The following is a 19,757-nucleotide window of genomic DNA, read 5'->3' as shown; positions in this document are numbered from 1 at the left end:
TGGTATTCCACGTAAACCAAGTTATTCAGCCTCTTTTTCTCCACTAATTTTCCTACTACACTATCTGTTTCTAATCTCTTTATATATCTGTAATTAAATAAGTTTTTCCCTAGGACGCCGATTCCATCCTCACCTTCGAATTACCCTGGATCCACCGGGGCTGGATCCTAGCAACTTACTTGGTCATAAATCACTTTTCCAGATATAACACAGTAGACTAGTGTTATTTAGGACACATTGAGAAATGCTCCTCTAAAGTAATATTTTTTACAGGAAAGGTCAGGTATCGCTGGGGATCTGCCAGAATCATAGAGGTTTGATGCCTGTTCAGCAGCATTCAAATCATACAGAGGAGTTATTTACTCTGTCTTGAATCCAAGACAATGAGAAAAAATCAAGAAAATGATCTTTCCTATCTGATATTCTGAAATATTACCTAGTCTAAAGCTTCCCAACAGCAGTTAAGCAAGCTCTACTGTAAGGTCTGTCAAAGGGTGGAAAAGAGTTCTGCTGAATCAAGTGACTTGGACGCATTTAGTAAAACATAGGTGCTTTCCCACAATCATCTCACTACCTTGGCCTTTAGCTTCCACTGATCATTGTTCATTGACCCTTTATGAACATACTTCTCCCTAATCATAGAGTAACCAAAAGTAAAAAGACCTAAATAACTTTGCTTTTAACTCTATCTTTTGCCATTACAACATTAGCCTGAAGCAATGGGCCAGTACTAAAAATAGACTTGAGCGCCAGCCCCATGAAACAGGAGTTTCAGGATTAGTTTTACACACAAAAACCCCACTGCTGATGCTGATTAAACTCATTTGGTGTTAAATTTATAATTAGTTTTATTATTTAATATTCTAAGATAATTCTGTACATCAATTTTGATAAATTACTGAACTATTTTATCATAATGGTTTTAGGTAGCTAAGCTTTAAAGAAATCAGACCTATAACCTCTCGGGACATTCATACTTGCTTTTCCATGACTACTATTTCACAAAATTCACACCACATAGACTGTGAATAATATATTTTAAAACTTTATATCTGGGTAGCATATTACAGTTAGCAGGTATTAAAATCTAGTAACAATTTTATGCAGAAGGTAAAATCAGGAAATTTTCAAATTGTTGTCAAAACAGCTTAGTCAAGATGTAAATCACTTTCTTTACTACCAATAATACATAAAGTAGACATTCTCCATCCTTACTCTATCCCTAGCTCTTACCATCAATATGGGAAGTTTCATTTTCTACTTTTTCACATCTTTAGTTATTTTATTTTATAAAGAATGAATATATTATCTTTATAATTTAAAAAACACTAAAGATTTTTAAAGATCTGTTAGAACAAAATTAGCTTCTAAGGGGAAATCGAATCCATCATGATAAATGAAGTTTTTTCAGTACTAAATATAAAGCATCTATATTACTGAGTGAAAAAAAAATAACTGCTAGAAATATAATTAAGTATTCTCTGAATAAGTCTGCAGCTGAGAAAAGAACTCAACTCTTACTATTTCATCCGCTGAGCAGGCACAAGAGGGCATAGAGGAGCTATCCCATGTTGAAGGTCAGGAACGGAGGTGGTAAGGAGATACCCCTCGTCCAAGGTAAGGAGCAGCGGCTGTGCTTTGCTGGAGCAGCCGTGAAGAGATACCCCACACCGAAGGTAAGAGAAACCCAAGTAAGATGGTAGGTGTTGCAAGAGGGCATCAGAGGGCAGAAACAGTGAAACTGTACTCACAGAAAACTAGACAATCTAATCACACTAGGACCACAGCCTTGTCTAACTCAATGAAACCAAGCCATGCCTGCAGGGCAACCCAAGATGGGAGGGTCATGGGGGAAAGGTCTGACAGAATGTGGCCCACTGGAGAAGGGAATGGCAAGCCACTTCAGTATTTTTGCCTTGAGAACCCCATTTACAGTATGAAAAGGCAAAATGATAGGATACCAAAAGAGGAACTCCCCAGGTCATTAGGTGCCGAATATGTTACTCGAGATCAGTGGAGAAATAACTCCAGAAAGAATGAAGGGATGGAGCCAAACCAAAAACAATACCCAGTTGTGGATGTGACTGGTGATAGAAGGAAGATCCGATGCTGTAAGAGCAATATTGCATAGGAACCTGGAATGTCAGGTCCATGAATCAAGGCAAATTGGAAGTGGTCAAACAAGAGATGGCAAGGGTGAACATCGACATTCTAGGAATCAGCGAACTAAAATGGACTGGAATGGGTGAATTTACCTCAGACGACCATTATATCTACTACTGTGGGCAGGAATCCCTCAGAAGAAATGGAGCAGCCATCATGGTCAACAAAAGAGTCTGAAATGCAGTATTTGGATGCAATCTCAAAAATGACAAAATGATCTCTGTTCATCTCCAAGGCAAACCATTCAATATCACAGTTATCCAAGTCTATGCACCAAATGTAACAGTGAAGAAACTGAAGTTGATCGGTTTTATGAAGAGCTACAAGACCTTTTAGAACTCACACCCAAAGATGTCCTTTTCATTCTAGGGGACTGGAATGCAAAAGTAGGAAGTCAAGAAACATCTGGAGTAACAGGCAAATTTGTTCTTGGAATGCGGAATGAAGCAGGGCAAAGATTAATAGAGTTTTGCCAAGAAAATGCACTGGTAATAGCAAACACCCTCTTCCAACTACATAAGAGAAGACTCTATACATGTACATCACCAGATGGTCAACACTGAAATCAGATTGATATATTCCTTGCAGCCAAAAATGGAGAAGCTCTATACAGTCAACAAAAACAAGACCAGGAGCTGACTGTGGCTCAGATCATGAACTCCTTACTACCAAATTCAGACTCATATTGAAGAAAGTAGGGAAAACCACTAGACCATTCAGATATGACCTAAATCAAATCCCTTATGATTATACAGTGGAAGGGAGAAATAGGTTTAAGGGCCTAGATCTGATAGATAGAGTGCCTGATGAACTATGGACGGAGGTTTGTGACACTGTACAGGAGACAGGGATCAAGACCATCCCCATGGAAAAGAAATGCAAAAAAAGCAAAATGGCTGTCTGGGGAGGCCTTACAAATAGCTGTGAAAAGAAAAGAAGTGAAAAGCAAAGGAGAAAAGGAAAGATATAAGGATCTGAATGCAGAGTTCCAAAGAATAGCAAGAAGAGATAAGAAAGCCTTCTTCAGTGATCAATGCAAAGAAATAGAGGAAAACAACAGAATGGGAAAGACTAGAGATTTCTTCAAGAAAATTAGAGATACCAAGGAAACATTTCATGCAAAGATGGGCTCGATAAAGGAGAAAATTGGTATGGACCTAACAGAAGCAGAAGATATTAAGAAGAGATGGCAAGAATACATGGAAGAACTGTACAAAAAAGATCTTCACGACCCAGATAATCATGATGATGTGATCACTAATCTAGAGCCAGCCATCTTGGAATGTGAAGTCAAGTGGGCCTTAGAAAGCATCACTACGAACAAAGCAAGTGGAGGTGATAGAATTCCAGTTGAGCGATTTCAAATCCTGAAAGACGATGCTGTGAAAGTGCTGCACGCAATATGCCAGCAAGTTTGGAAAACTCAGCAGTGGCCGCAGGACTGGAAAACTTTAGTTTTCATTCCGATTCCAAATAAAGGCAATGCAAAAGAATGCTCAAACTACCAAACAGTTTCACTCATCTCACATGCTAGTAAAGTAATGCTCGAAATTCTCCATCTAGGCTTCAGCAATACGTGAACCATGAACTCCCTGATGTTCAAGTTGGTTTTAGAAAAGGCAGAGGAACCAGAGATCAAATTGCCAGCATCCGCTGGATCATGGAAAAAGCAAGAGAGTTCCAGAAAAACATCTATTTCTGCTTTCTTGACTATACCAAAGCCTTTGACTGTGTGGATCACAATAAACTGTGGAAAATTCTGAAAGAGATGGGGATACCAGACCACCTGACCTGCCTCTTGAGAAATCTGTATGCAGGTAAGGAAGCAACTGTTAGAACTGGACATGGAACAACAGACTGGTTCCAAATAGGAAAAGGAGTACATCAAAGCTGTATATTGTCACCCTGCTTATTTAACTTATATGCAGAGTACATCATGAGAAACTCTGGACTGGAAGAAACACAAGCTGGAATCAAGATTGCCAGAGAAATATCAATATCCCCAGATATGCAGATGACACCACCCTTATGGCAGAAAGTGAAGAGGAACTAAAAAGCCTTTGATGAAAGTGAAAGAAGAGAGCAAAAAAGTTGGCTTAAAGCTCAACATTCAGAAAACGAAGATCATGGCATCCGGTCCCATCACTTCATGGGAAACAGATGGGGAAACAGTGGAAACAGTGTCAGACTTTAATTTTTTGGGCTCCAAAATCACTGCAGATGGTGATTGCAGCCATGAAATTAAAAGACACTTACTCCTTGGAAGAAAAGTTACTACCAACCTAGATAATATATTCAAAAGCAGAGACATTACTTTGCCAACTAAGGTCTGTCTAGTCAAGGCTATGGTTTTTCCAGTGGGCAGGTATGGATGTGAGAGTTGAACTGTGAAGAAGGCAGAGCACCAAAGTATTGATGCTTTTGAACTGTTGTGCTGGAGAAGAGTCTTGAGAGTTCCTTGGAGTGCAAGGAGATCCATCCAGTCCATTCTGAAAGAGATCAACCCTGGTATTACTTTGGAAGGAATGATGCTAACGCTAAAGTTCCAGTACTTTGGCCACCTCATGCGAAGTGTTGACTCATTGGAAAAGACTCTGATGCTGGGAGGGACTGGGGACAGGAGGAGAAGGGGACGACTGAGGATGAGATGCCTGGATGGCATCATGGACTCAATGGACATGAGTCTGAGTGAACTCCGGGAGATGTTGATGGACAGGGAGGCCTGGAGTGCTGCGATTCATAGGGTTGCAAAGAGTCGGACACAACTGAGCTACTTAACTGAACTGAACTGAACTGAACTGAATGTAAGAAGCATAGCATAGTCATGAAGCTTAAGTTTTAATTCCTTGGGTTTGCCGGTATAAAACAGAACAAATACTGTTAGTAAATGGTCAAATATATTTATATGCATTTATTAATCAAAATAAATGAGTTTTAACATTATCTTCATAAAGGAGAAATAAAACAATTGTAGAAGCAGATCAATGAAGCACAATGACATCTCAGAAAAGGAGCAGAAACTTTGGTGAGAATGATTGATAAACCTCTCTGAGGTGAGCAAGGGTGGTCAACATCTGTTTCATACTTAGATGTGGTTTGTCTGCCAGAGAGTGTCTAATTTCCTTTCTTTGTATTAATACTATCCCTGACCTTCTCTCTTCTTCTTACCCAAGCATGTAGAAAACTGACGGATGAGGCTCAGGAATGAAAAGAAGGTGTCAACTTCACACATTAATTTTTACTGATTGCATTAAGGTGGCTGCCTCAAAATGCCATATATCCAAGAAATATGGGGAGCAGGTATGGATGAAAGCATTTTTATTTTTCATTTCAATCTCTTACTTTAGTTATTAGAATGCAGATATTAGCAGCACTGGATGCAGACATTAATGGCACTGTGTGTATGTGTTTGTGTGTATTTCAAATTCAGATTTCAACAATCAGAGCTGACTGGATGACCCTATGTAATATCCATTCCCCATTCACATATAAAGCTGATTCAAAATGATACTATTAATGATATTAACAAGTTATTGTTATGACATTTTGCCAGGCTGTTTGGCAGATCACGTGTTCCTAATTAAAATTTAAGCCTTGAGAAACAGCATTATAATGAACAAGGATTAGATTCGAGAGCTCTGCACACAGCATATAAATATAAATGTAAATATACAATAAATTATTTTAATTATTTTAAAGTTTTAAGGTCCATTTTCAGCATTTTGCTTACCTCTCCCCCATAAAAAACAAAGATTATTTTTAAAATCACTTATGTACTAATGGTTCAAAACTATTTTATTTTTCTACTTGGAAGATGTATTGGATGTCCAGATACAGAACATAATTTAAAATTTTACTTAGCATTATAATACAGTAGCTAAGAGCTTAAAGTTAGCTGTCTGCTCAAATCACAGACTCATTATTTACTAATAGTTTAACTTTGGGAAGATTTTCAGCCGCTCTATGTTTCTGCCTCATTTCCTCCCCTCTAAGCTCTCATACATTTGTGAGAATGAAGATATTCCACGTACTCACATAGTCAGAGTGAATGACCAATAAATCACTGCCTTTTGTACACTCAGCAGTTAAAAATCTGGCTAGCCAGTTTGATGATATTTTCTTCCTCTCCAGAATGGTGGTGGTGTCCTGGGTTCTATGGTATATATACACACTATGAAGACATCCATTATCTGAAGACACCCTCAGTGAGAGTATTCTAGAATTCTGTAGTGCTGAAATATCTTGCAAGGCAAAATCTGGTGGATAAGGAGGCAATATGATTGTGATTTCAAGTAGTCATAAATATAAGTGCTAAAGATATTTAAATCTCATTGTATCAATTAAGACACCTCTTAAGACTTGCAGCTCCCTTAAGAACTAGATATTTAAAAAGCATAAATTCAGGATACAGTTCTTTGTAAAAATGCAAAACAAAAAACTGTTTTATACATCATGTTGATGTATGGCAAAACCAATACAATATTGTAAAGTAATTAACCTCCAATTAAAATAAATAAATTTATATTAAAAATGCAAAACAATATATAAATGCTAAAATGCAAAGCATTTATGTACTGGTTAGATTTTTCTTGACAGATATCATCATTTAGACAAATCTTCCTCAATTTAAATTAGAAAGCCACATGAGGCCTGGAGCAAATTAAACAGGTCCAAAATTAGAGAGAGTTACTAGAAGGAGACCCCGCAGCAATCCCCCTTAACTGCAGTTACCAGCTGGGTTTTACAAAGAATGCAAATTTATCTGGAAAAACTAGTATGGTGCCTATGCTAATATCCCTTATTTTGGTCTGAGACTCTGGAATGGTAATATTCATGCTTGTAATTAGCTTTCCTAAGGTTAAGAACCATGGGAAAGTCACCTTCATGTGACTTCTGTGACTTTTTTTCTGTAGTAAATTTTGGCATGGATATGTCTTTACCTATTTACAGTTCAAGTGAATTTCCAAGACAGTGGAATTTGGAAGCTCTGACTTTAGCCCTGAAATTCCACATTCCTGCTCTTCCTAGACTTCCTAGCCTACTGAGCCGGCTTGTAGCTATCTCCGTAGCAAAGCAGGGCCTCTCCTGGCAGGTAAACCTGCCTGGTGATTCCGCCCCTCAGGGGCGTGGCAGTACTATTTCCTGGAGCAATCTCACTGGGGTGGCTCCACTTTGCTTTTGCACTCGACTACTTTGCTGCCTCCTCTGCAGCTGCCTGACCTGCTTCTGCTGCTGCTCAGGTAACTCTAGTCTCTCGTTGGCACCAGAATAGGCCGCAGTGGTTAATAAAAGGTTTCAACATGTGCCTGCCTGTCTGCTTTCCTGCCCCTTTCTTTCATGATCTCTCTCTGTTTGTTCCTTAGGGAGAACATCTTGGGGATTACCTTGCAGACCACTGGGAAGATGATGAGCTCAAGCTATTGGAGTGAGATGAGCAGCAGCAGCTGTGGGACTCAGCAGTCCCAAGAGGTGCTGCCATGCCAGCCCCAGCATTACCACTGTTACCGTCAGTCAAGCCAAGCCCAGCAGCCTCCAGAAAAAGCTGTAGTGTACCAGCGAGTGAGGACTTACAGTGGGCCCATGAACAAGGTGGTTCAGGCTTTGGACCCTGTCGGCTCAGGAGAAGTGCTCTCCCCTCTCAAAACTGCCTCCTCGTACCAAAGCTTGGTTTGGAGTGACCATTCCCAGGTACCACAAAGGCAGCTATGTCAAAGAGGGGGAAATGTCAAACTCATTTATTTTCTTCCTGCTTCTCTGGCTCTATTCTACAGAATATTATCTCTTGGATCGCACTTTTATATGCAATATAAGGTCTTCCAAATTCCATCTCCTGACTGTCCTTTTCTAGTGCTGTAGCCATTTGTTTATCAGTTTACTAATGCTTGTAACCATTTGTTTATCAGTTTCAATGATTTTCACAATCTAACTAGAATATAGGATGGCTCATTTTTGTGGAATTAGATTGGAATATCTAATCTGAGGTATTCTTTTACTCCTACCATAAAGCAATCCTCAACTTTTTATAAAATAAATTCTCACTGGTTCACTTCATATCCAAAGTAAACAGCTTTTTTAAAAAATCAAATATGGTGGTGCAGGGAAAATGGTATGTACAGAGTGACAAGCAGTTATTTGTGTTTAGCAAATAGTATACTGCTCCAGGATAAGTGACAGGCACAAATGTCTATTTGAATTGTTATATGCGTTTAGTCTTCTGATAATGACACACTGGTTCTTGTATAGTCAAGGTGGATAATTTATGTCTTAGTAGAAGGAATATTGAAAGTGAATATAGAATTGAGGAAGGCAAGATATAAGCAGTTGTTATATGAAAGCTAAAAATAGTGGAAGCCTAAGACACCCTTTAAAATAAAATAAATTTGTTTGTAAAGGGGTTAGTTTAGTATCTGTGCTAATAATCTTGCCAATGAATGTGAAAGAACAGTGAAAGACAATATAAAAATAACAGCTTTATGTCTGTTTTCATTTTTGACTGTCTTTACATTAAATTTGCTTGTCTTAAAGCTTTCTGGAAACTTCTGTCCAAACTGAAATTATGCTTCAAGATATAAGTAGTACTGTATCAAAAAGTACAGCTCAGAAAGTAACCTTCGTAATGATATCCTATGCTGCATTGTCATGCTGATTTGGAATAATATGGATTATTTTCCCCAAAATAACAATTTTAAGTTGGATATGAAGCAACATGTATAAGGGATATAATAAAGCTGTTTTAAAAAGAATTTTTTAAAGACATAGGTAAGTGAACAACTATAAGGGCCACAATTTTACTGTTTTACTTCACTCCTAGCTTAAATTGAAGGGAACATTAAGAAGAAAAACTCAAGAATTTACTGGCAATAATTACCTATTTGAGAAAAATGCCACCTGCATTGAAGTCTAAGGGAAGAAAAATAAAAAGTCAAAACTACTAGTTTGTGATAATAATAATGCAAATGTGCATTCCAATATTAAGCATTAGGATGTTAATGAACAACAATAGTAGCTGTCACCGATGTTCCTGAGTAGCCTCAAAACAATGCAAAGGTTGGAAACAGCAAGTTACCATTATCATGGGTATGCTAAAATTACCCTGACATTATTATTAACCTCTTATCAATTTCCTACCAAAAGAAAAATAAATAGGAAAAAAAATCAAAGCTGAAATTTTGCAAGTTATAAACATTGACCACAGAAGAGCTTTTAGGGTCACACTTTATTGTATACTCCATAGTTCAACTTTCCTTTTAAATAAACCTGGACAATGCTGGTTGAGCTTTTTACAAGGATCACCTTCTTTCTACCAGATATTTGCTAAGTGATCCTCATAGGACTAGATCCATCCTGAAATGTAGTTCCCCAAAGGAATTTACAAAGAGCCTTAAGGACAGAAAGTATCACCACAAAAACTGGGAAAAGAGATTGGAATAGAAGGTGAAGTCTGAAGTTATTAACAGTTGACAAGAAAGAAAAGGGCTGGGTGAAGAAGAGGGGGGTAAAATTTCAAACTGAGTTACATATCAAAGGGCGTTCATAAATCTACAAAAAGATAATTTGGCAAGAAAGCTTTAAGATAGCTGTCACAAAGAATGTGACTAAGAAACTATTATTTTATTTACTTTCTCTCTGTTTAGTGGCAGGATGGCATTGTATAATGTAAGACCTAAAATTGATCTGAAGTTACCTTCATGTTAATGAAATGGGTAAGATGTAGTAGCAGCTTTATTATATACCATGCCTAGCACAAGCAAGAAGTACACATTACTTAATACTTTTTTCATTTAGCTTTATTTTTTAAATTCTCTCCTTAATATGCCATGTTTCAAAGATATTTTGAGTTGGTATATAGCAATTATTCTGATGCTTGAGTTTGTGACCATGGCAGCTAGGAAAATGGATTGGTTATCATGAATTAAATTAAACTTTTACTTTAATTGTTTTTAGCATTTTTGTGTTTGGATGATATTAAAAGAATTCATAAGATTAAAAATATATATCATTGCCAGTAGTAAAATATGATCTCTTTGAGAAACTGAAATGATATTGCACGGCTTTTCTTTTTTAATTTGTGTAGTAGACATTTTAGATTTAAACAAATGCTTTGTGCAGCACTTTAGTATTTTCTATTTCTGGCTTTTTAGCACATGTTTTTCCTTTATTGCTTTCTTATGAACTAAAATAGTGTTTATAGACATAAACATATTTTAAATTTCTCCAGATATAATGTTTCTTTGTTTCTTGTCTACAATTGATTAGATATATTTTATGATTCTCTCAGTATTATTTTTTCTGACTGATAGAATGTTTCTCAGAGAAAATTGAATATAGAAACCAGTTGCAGGTGAAATTATCTAAATTGATGATAGAATTAAAATTACTAAGTTTATTCATATGAACTGGAAGAATTAGAAACAGTTATAATCAAGGTCATAGGTGAATTTTAGAACTGAATGTCGTCTTATAAATAAATGATGTTCTAGAAACTACATGAAACTAAAGAGAACAAAAACCTTTTGGCTCAACCTTTTAAAAAGCCTGACTGTTAAACACCCATCATTAATTCAAAATGAAATGCTGCCTCAAATGAACAGCATTGATATTAATACACATTGGACATGAATATTTCTCTTTCATTAATTTCAGCTTTTTATGATGTTCAAGTTATTTTCCATGCATACAGAACAGTTCTGTTATAACAGAGAAATTGATCAAAATAAAATATTCTTAATACCTATCATTCATTGAGCACATATTTATTAAGTGCCTGTTATGTAAGAAGCACCATGATTATCTAAATACCCATTTGCTTATCTAGGGAGAGTCCATATTGAGGACAGCAAAACATGATCTGGGGGCTTCCTAGGTGGTGCTAGTGGTAAAGAACCTGCTGTCAATGCAGAAGACATAACAGATGTGGGTTTGATCCCTGAGTCGGGACGATCCCCTGGAGGAGGGCATGGCAACCCACTCCAGTATTCTTGCCTGGAGAATCTCATGGACAAAGAAGCCTGGCCGGCTACATTCCATAGGGTCACAAAGAGTCGAACAAGACGGAAGCAACTTAGCATTCATGCATGCATACATGATCTAGTCTGTAGGTGTTCTGTATGTCTATATTTCATTTTAAAATATGATTGTGTGCTTTAGCCATCAATATTTTACTGAATAAAATGTTCTGATGGAAGAAGAGACCTCTTAGAGATTGTGTTATACGGATGACCATTCTTTTAAATTTTAAGCTCGCAACAAAATTTAACTCCAGAAAGCAACCTGGGGAAGAATATAAGTTTATGAATGATCTCTGCTCTCAGAATTAATTAGCTTGGGCTTTTCTTTGTTTACATGATTTTTTTTCTTTTTCTTTGGTTACAAAGATTGTTGATAGCTCCTTTACTATGCCAGGATTTCTGTACACTATCAGAAAATTTTCCTGTTCTGTGGGGATGGGTGTGTTGTTTTGATAAATTGTTGTTCAAAGGCGTGGTCACTAAAGTGAATGATTGTTCAGGGAAGTAGGTTGCCTGAAAAACGAATAAGGTCATAGGATAAAGAACCCTGAGTTTTCAGCTTTAGTCATCCCTTTTGTGCTTATAATTAAATGAAGCTATAGAGACTGAGTGCAACTAATTGCTAGGTGAAAATGCCCTTGCCAATTGTCTTTTGTTTAAGGGAAGTCTGATAAATTGCTGGGCCTGTTTTCAGTCAATAGCACTAACAAGCTATAATTATGTGTGTGTGTGTGTGTGTGCGTGTGTGTGTGTGTGTGTGTGACGGTGGTGGGGGAAATGGGGAGGGAGGTGAACTTTGTTTTAACTGTTGTGATTCAATTTTTTTTTTCTTGAAAATTCTTGGTAAAATAACTGCAAGATTTGCCATGCTCTTAAACCCTATTTAAAAGTGAAAACCTTTCTAAACAAGTATATTTGAGCTAACATTTTCTTCACAACAGAAGCCATCTTAATAGCATCCCTTTTTTACTTCCAATGGAACAGATACATTTCTAATTCTTAAAAACAAAAATCATGCACTGCAAAGTGACTGGATACTTTATTTTCTCTCCTAGTTTTTCCTTCAGTAAAAGAGAAAGAATCCAAGAATGGGTCTCTTGAGTGAGAGGGTTTCCTTGGAGGGAAGCGGTGAGAGGAAGGAGTTCCATTACCCTTACATTCTATAGCTTTCTTTACATGGGACAGAATCACAAATTTTATCCTAGATTGAGGAAGTGTTTGTTTCATCTAAGGAGAGATCATTACAACTTAACCTGTTTCTTTCTGTACAAAGTTCAGAACAGCATCTCAACAATAACCTAAGGCAGGTGTTTAACCATGTTGCTGGCTTTAAAAGGTTCTAGGTAAAGCATCTCCCATACTATTCAGAAAATTTATTCAAATGGCGGTTTGCCTTGGAAAATTCTGTCAGCATAAATGTCAGGTGGTTTTTAAAGATACTACTTCTTTTGAGACTGTTCAGTCACCATTATTACAGTCAGTGATTCTCATAGTCATTAAAACTGAAGCACCTATAAGGCTCCCATGGTTTTCTTTCTTGGAACAGTGTATTACTTATTAATTTTAAGTAAAGTTTTAAAATTCAAATTAGGTAACATTAAAGAGTTGTGTTCAACAAGTTTCCAATATTTAGCGAACAAAGTCCTGTACTATGTATGTAATTTTTATTATTTAATTCTCATCCCAACAGTCTTGCTGTCTCTCCTTTGTGCACTGATTGCACCAAAGTCTTGAACTATTTGATAGGACCTATCAATAGGAAAATAAAAGCCAATAGGTATTGACTAAAGATGTATATATTTTGTGGAGCCTAAAGATCAGTCACAGAGAACATTGTGTGGAGAAAATGCCTGTACAAGTGAATCTATGTGTAATGTCTCAGGGAGAGCTACAAATAAGTAACTTCCCAACCCAGGCATCTTCCCAACTCAGGGATCGAACCCAGGTCTCCTGCATTGCAGACAGGCACTTTACCATCTGAGCCACCAGGGAAGCAAGCAGAGTTGTAATGAGTATCAAATGAGAACACGTGAAGGTGTCCAGCACAGAGTTATCACTTTATAATTCTTGCCATTCATATTATTGATTTATAAAAATATAGCCAACAAAAACCACTAGCTGCACAGATAAAATACAATAATAAATTAAATAATATATGAATAGTCTATCATAAATATGAGCTTCCCTGGTGGCTCAGACGGTAAAATGTATGCCTTCAATGCTCGAGACCTGGGTTTGATCCCTGGGTCGGGAAGATACCCTGGAGAAGGAAATGGCAACCCACTCCAGTACTCTTGCCTCGAAAATTTCCATGGACTGAGGACCCTGGTAGGCTACAGTCCATAGGGGTCACAAAGAGTCGGACACAACTGAGTGACTTCACTTTCTTTCTTTTTCTTTTCAAATTTAAATTAATTAAAATTAAAACAAATTATTCAGTTCCTCAGTCACAATAGCCACGTTTAAGTGCTCAACAGCCACAGGTGGCTAATGACTACTATCTGTACAGCAAATATATAAGGTATTTCCACCACTGCAGAGAGTTCTACTGGACACTGCAGATATATATATATATATATATATATATATATATATATATATATATATTCAAGCTACTCATTAAAATATAAAAATATATCTAAAATCCTCACATTCAAAGAAATTCATGGTGGTGCAGATGTGCTATCAAACTGCTGCCAAAGTACCTGATCAGCTTTAATGGACACATAGGAATGAAACAGAGTATGAAGCCATGAACTTTCAAAGTATATGTTTAGAAAGACTATTTCAGTAGAAGGAGAATTAAATTCATGAACCTTCTTTAAAAGGTGAAATGAAATATTTTTATTTATATATGTATATACAGTCATCCTTTGTTATCCAAGGGGGATTGGTATCTGGATCCCCGCTCCAGATACCAAAATCCACAGATGCTCAAATATCTTATGTAAAATGGCCTAGTATTTACGTATAACCTATGCATAGCATTCCATGTATTTTAAATCATCTTTAGATCTGTAAATACAATATAAATGCTGTATAAATAGTTGTCAGAACACATCAAATTCAAGTTTTGCTTTTTGAAGCTTTCCAGATTTTTATTTTTCTAATATTTTCAGTCCTCTGTTGGTTGAATTTGCAGATGCAGAAGCCATGGATATGGAGGGCTGACTGTATCTATCTTTTATATAATTTCCCCAGAACCTTACTTTTTGAGAGAAAAATTTTAAAAATTATTTATTTATTAATTTTTTGGCTGTGCTGGGTCTTCATTGCTGTGTGCAGGCTTTCTCTAGTTGTGGTGTGTGGCATCTAGAGTGTGGGCTCAGTAGTTGTGGTGTACTGGCCTCATTGCTCCACAGCATGGCATGTGGAATCTTACCAGACCAGGGACTGACCTGTGTCCTCTGCATTGGCAGGCAGATTCCTAACCACTGAACCACCAAGGAAGTCCAGTAAATATTTAAGAGGAAAAAAGATGAAAAAATAACCCCCCTCAATCAAAATGCATCTTCCTTTCTTTAGCACATGATCTGGGTTTCATAGCCTCTCTGGAACTTCCTATCTCCCTTAGCTTATTGAATTAATTTTAAACCTTAGTAAGTAAAGTAAACTAAGATCATGGTATCTGGTGCCATCACTTCATGCAAATAGATGGGGAAAAATAGAAACAGTGACAGACTTTATTTTCTTGGGCTCCAAAATCACTGTGGGTGGTGACTGCAACCATGAAATTAAAAGACACTTGCTCCTTGGAAGAAAAGCTATGACAAACTTAGCTTATTAAAAAGCAGAGACATCATTTTTCTGACAAAGGTCCATATAGTCAAAGCTATGCTTTTTCCAATAGTCATGTATGGCTCTGAGAGTTGGACCATAAAGAAGGCTAAGCACAGAAGAATTGATACTTTCAGATTGTGGTGGAGAGGACTCGAGAGTCCCTTGAACTGCAAGATCAAACCAGTCATTGCTAAAGGAAATAAACCCTGAATATGCATTGGAAGAACTGATCCTGAAGCTGAAGTTCCAATACTTTGGCTACCTGATGTGAAGAGCTGACTCATTGGAAAAGACTCCAACGCTGGGAAAGATTGAAGGCAACAGAAGAAAGGGGCGACAGAGGATGAGATGGTTGAATGGCATTACTGACTCAATGGGCATGAGTTTGAGCAAACCCTGAGAGATAGTGAAGGATAGAGGAGTCTGGTGTGTTGCAGCTCAGTGACTGCAACTTAGCAACTGAACAATAGCAAGTAAAGTTCAAATATCATTTCCATTTTTACAGATGAGATAACCAAGGCACAGGGGTGCTATGAGACTTGCTCAAGTTCATACGGCTAGTATGTGGTAGAACTGGGGTTTGAATATTTTAAAAAAATATTGAAGTATAATTGCTTTACAGTGTTGTGTTACTTTCTACTGTACAGCACAGTGAATCAGCTATATGTATACATATATCCCCTCTTTTTGGGGATTTCTTTCTTTTTTTTTCTTTTTTGGGATTTAAATCTAAACAGTCTAGTTTCCAGTCTATGCTTATCACCACCATGTTATACTGGATATTCCTGGTCTACACATTTGACTCTTATCTGTGTTATACTGTCTCTGATACCTGATTCCTGTATATGCTTCATGATCATTTTCCTGTATGTACTCCATTATGAACCACCTGAAATTTTTGGGGACACAATCCAGGGCATAAATAAATAATGTCAATAAACATGTCAATGCTTTTAAAACATCATGTTGTTTACCAAGGAGGCAGATATATTTTGTTACTGTCCAGAATTCTTTTTTACATTTCTCTCATAAATTTTATTGATTGCTTTGTATCAAAACATATAAACCTCCAGCACTGGGTAATAAGTTGATTAAATTTTAGCTATTTAAAAACTCATAAATGCTTTGATAGAAGTATCATGAACAAATAATGTTGGCTTGTAATTTTTCATGGAATATATTAACTCAGCAATAAAATGGCATTTAATTTGCAATTTAGAATCTTTTTAAAAACTTTGATAATCGAGTTCCCAAGTTAGGTCAAACTCCTAGACTTTGATGTTATTAAAGACACTCTTTAGGACAGCCTCACCCTATTTTTGTAGTCTTATCTGTCACTACCCACCTCCTTACGTCTTGTATTCCAGATGCACTTCACTGCTGTCTGTTTCTTGAACATTTTGCTTCCCTCTCACCCCTTCGTTTGTTCATTCCATTGCCTGCTCTGGCAACATCTACCCTTCCCTCACATTTCTGTTGGATTCCTACCTATCCATCAATATGCATTTGGAAAGTCTTCTTCCACCAAAACATCTTCAACCCTGGATCTTCTTACTCTCTCCTCAATGTAGTACTCCACCCCAACCTCCATCCCAGGTGTGGTCTCCTTTTAAATACAGTATCACTTTTCATCATTTAGCTAAAGTATTGTAAGATAGCATAATACTGAGTAGTATATTATTTCTTTATTTCTTATTCCCCTCCACCATGGACTATACACTTGTTGATGGTTGAGGTTTTTTTTTTTTTTTTTTAACCAAAACTCAAAGTCAATCCAAAAAAAAAAAGTGTTTTGGGGAATAGAATGAAACTTCAAATACTTCCTCTCCTCTCTCCCCTCTCTCTTTGTGATTATGACACAAAAATTCCTGAATGTGGCTGTCAGCAGTGGTTTTAATAAGATACATGACTGGCACTGTTTCGTAGATTTCACTCCTCAATGCCCTCTCTTTGAGTTGAAAATGGAAAGTAGGGAACAAATTGCCTCTTTGAAAACATGAACAACACAGAAATATAAGAAAGCTATTTAATGTCAATCAGTTTTCTATTTTAGTTCTTGGATTTTATTAAGCATCTGGATTTGACTTGTTTATATTTAGTTAAAACTTTTTCCCTTTGGACAAATATTTATCATTATTTAATATGCCAAATGTTATTGAAGGGTTTGTCATTCTGATTTGTCATGTAATTTCCCTGGAATATTGTTGTGATTCTTCCTTTAACCAACTTAACTTAGAGCTGTTAATTACACTGCTTATAGAAATATTCTTTCTACCTCTCCTGTATATTTAAGGGAAATGTTTTTATTTACTGAATCTTACTCAATGACCTTGTAATTGTTTAGCATATCGGTTATGTGCCCTGAGATTGTTTCATAAAAACTACTACTACTGTTCAGTACTCATCCACATATGAAAATACATTTAGAACTCTCCAAGGAAATATTTTTATCTTCAAGCATAGTATTTACTCATTTCTCCTTAGCATAGACTTCAGCTTGGATGTATACATCTCTGAATAAAATTATTTTAAAATCTTCACAAACTCTATTGCACCTAAGAATATTTTAGTTATTTAAATTCTCTATAAACACCTCATATTACTCTACTGCTCAATAAAACTTCAATGACACTCAGTGTCTATGAATTTCTTAGTCTGACTTTCAAAGCCCTCCAATTATTTGGCTCTCAGGGACCTTACTTCTGGGAACCCCTCTTTTATTGTTCTATGTTTCAGCCAAAATGTAAACTATTGTTCTTTAAATATAGCCTCTCCTTTTCCACAACTATGTCTTTGTGCATGATACTCTTACACTTGAAATGTCCCTATTCTCTATTCTCACCAATCTAGATATGTTGAAATTATAGTAATTTTTCAAGAAGTTTTCCTGAAGTGTAACCTGTGATGAAATCTTAAGTTGTCCCAGGCTGAAGTTACCTCTTAGCCATGGAAGCTCCCAGAGTAAGTTCCTTGTAGCTCTTATGATATTATACTTTATTGTTATTTACCCCTAACTGATTGTAACTTTGGTGATGGTAGAAAGTATATTCTGTCTTTTCTGTCTCTTTCATTACCACTACATAACAAGTAATGAACAAATATCTTAGTTACATATGTTACCAATCTATTAAAAATAATGCCTCATATTAATAGATGCTATATTTTATTTTTCAAAAATTTTATATACATTATTTATTAGAACTCCAAAAAATAAATAGAAAAAGCTTTATTCCATCTATTGTGCAAATTGTACAGTGTACAAATGAAAACATACATTGGGTATTATTTGTTGTACAAATAAAAAATTGAAGTGTAAACAGCTCAAAATAACTTGTCCAATTTAGAAAAGCTAGTTAATGGATGCCCTGAGTTTAAATATCAGCTCTTTATCAGCGATCTCCCTTAATTAACCTTGGTCAGATATTAAAGAATTTTTAGTTAAAACAAGTTAATATTTTTTAGTTTCAGCAGATCATTTCATAGTTACCATTACTGTATTTTTTCCATTCTAATGTTTTGTTATCAGAGGGGAAAGTATCAAAAATATATTAGGAGACAAAGTAGATTTTGTTCTGACTTTCAAGGTGTTGCCCTGAAATAATCCTGGAATTTAGAGTATGTTTTAACTTTTTAAGGTTTCCCTTATATTGTTGTTCAGCTGTTAGGTCGTAAATGACTTGCCACCTCATGGACTGCATGCAGCATGCCAGGCTCCACTGCTCTAAACTATGTCCCAGAGTTTGCTCAAACTCATGTCCATTGAGTTGGTGATGCCATCCAACCATCTCATCCTCTGCCACCCCCGTCTCCTTTTGTCTTCAATTTTTCCCAGCATCAGAGTCTTTTTGAATGAGTCAGTTCTTCTCATCAGGTGGCCAAAGTATTGGAGTTTCAGCTTCAACATCAGCCCTTCCAATGAATATTCTGGGTTGATTTCCTTTAGATTGACTGATTTCATCATCTTGCAGTCCAAAAGACTCGAGAATCTTCTTTAGCACCACAGTTCAAAACCATCAGTTCTTCAGTGGTCAATCTTCTTTTTGGTCCAAGTCTCATATCTGTACATGACTACTGGAAAAACCACAGCTTTCACCTCATGGACCTTTGTTGGCAAGGTGATATCTCTGCTTTCTTTTATTTTTTTTTTAATTTTTATTTTTACTTTATTTTACTTTACAGTACTGTATTGGTTTTGCCATACATTGACCTGAATCCACCACGGGTGTACATGCATTCCCAAACATGAACCCCCCTCCCTCCTCTCTCCCCATAACATCTCTCTGGGTCATAACCGTGCACCAGCCCCAAGAATGCTGTATCCTGCATTGGACATAGACTGGCGATTCAATTCTTACATGACAGTATACATGTTACAATGCCATTCTCCCAAATCATCCCACCCTCTCCCTCTCCCTCTGAGTCCAAAAGTCTGTTATACACCTCTGTGTCTTTTTTGCTGTCTTGCATACAGAGTCGTCATTGTCATCTTTCTAAATTCCATATATATGTGTTAGTATACTGTATTGGTGTTTTTCTCTCTGGCTTACTTCACTCTGTATAATTGGCTCCAGTTTCATCCATCTCATCAGAACTGATTCACATGAATTCTTTTTAACGGCTGAGTAATACTCCATTGTGTATATGTACCACAGCTTTCTTATCCATTCATCTGCTGATGGACATCTAGGTTGTTTCCATGTCCTGGCTATTATAAACAATGCTGCAATGAACACACTGTCTTGGTTTATCATAGCTTTCCTTCCAAGGAATAACGCTTTTTTAATTTCATGGCTGCAGTCACCATCT

The 19,757-nt window shown here is 36.6% G+C and overlaps 1 protein-coding gene across 1 annotated transcript in view; it reads left to right on the top strand.

The window, feature by feature from the left end:
- The first annotated feature begins 7,290 nt into the window (after positions 1–7,290).
- The window catches only part of POF1B (POF1B actin binding protein), a 100,771-nt gene continuing 88,304 nt past the window's right edge, over positions 7,291–19,757 (top strand). The window contains exons 1-2 of the mRNA XM_070290354.1: positions 7,291–7,403; positions 7,527–7,851. Coding sequence (XP_070146455.1) covers positions 7,567–7,851 — 285 coding nt within the window. The 5' untranslated portion in view covers positions 7,291–7,403; positions 7,527–7,566. The remainder of the gene's footprint in view (positions 7,404–7,526; positions 7,852–19,757) is intronic.

This window comes from Ovis canadensis, chromosome X (genome assembly GCF_042477335.2).
Source record: "Ovis canadensis isolate MfBH-ARS-UI-01 breed Bighorn chromosome X, ARS-UI_OviCan_v2, whole genome shotgun sequence".
Lineage (NCBI taxonomy): Eukaryota > Metazoa > Chordata > Mammalia > Artiodactyla > Bovidae > Ovis > Ovis canadensis.
The sequence above is the reverse complement of the archived record's forward strand: the minus strand, read 5'-3'. Positions and strand labels throughout refer to the sequence as shown.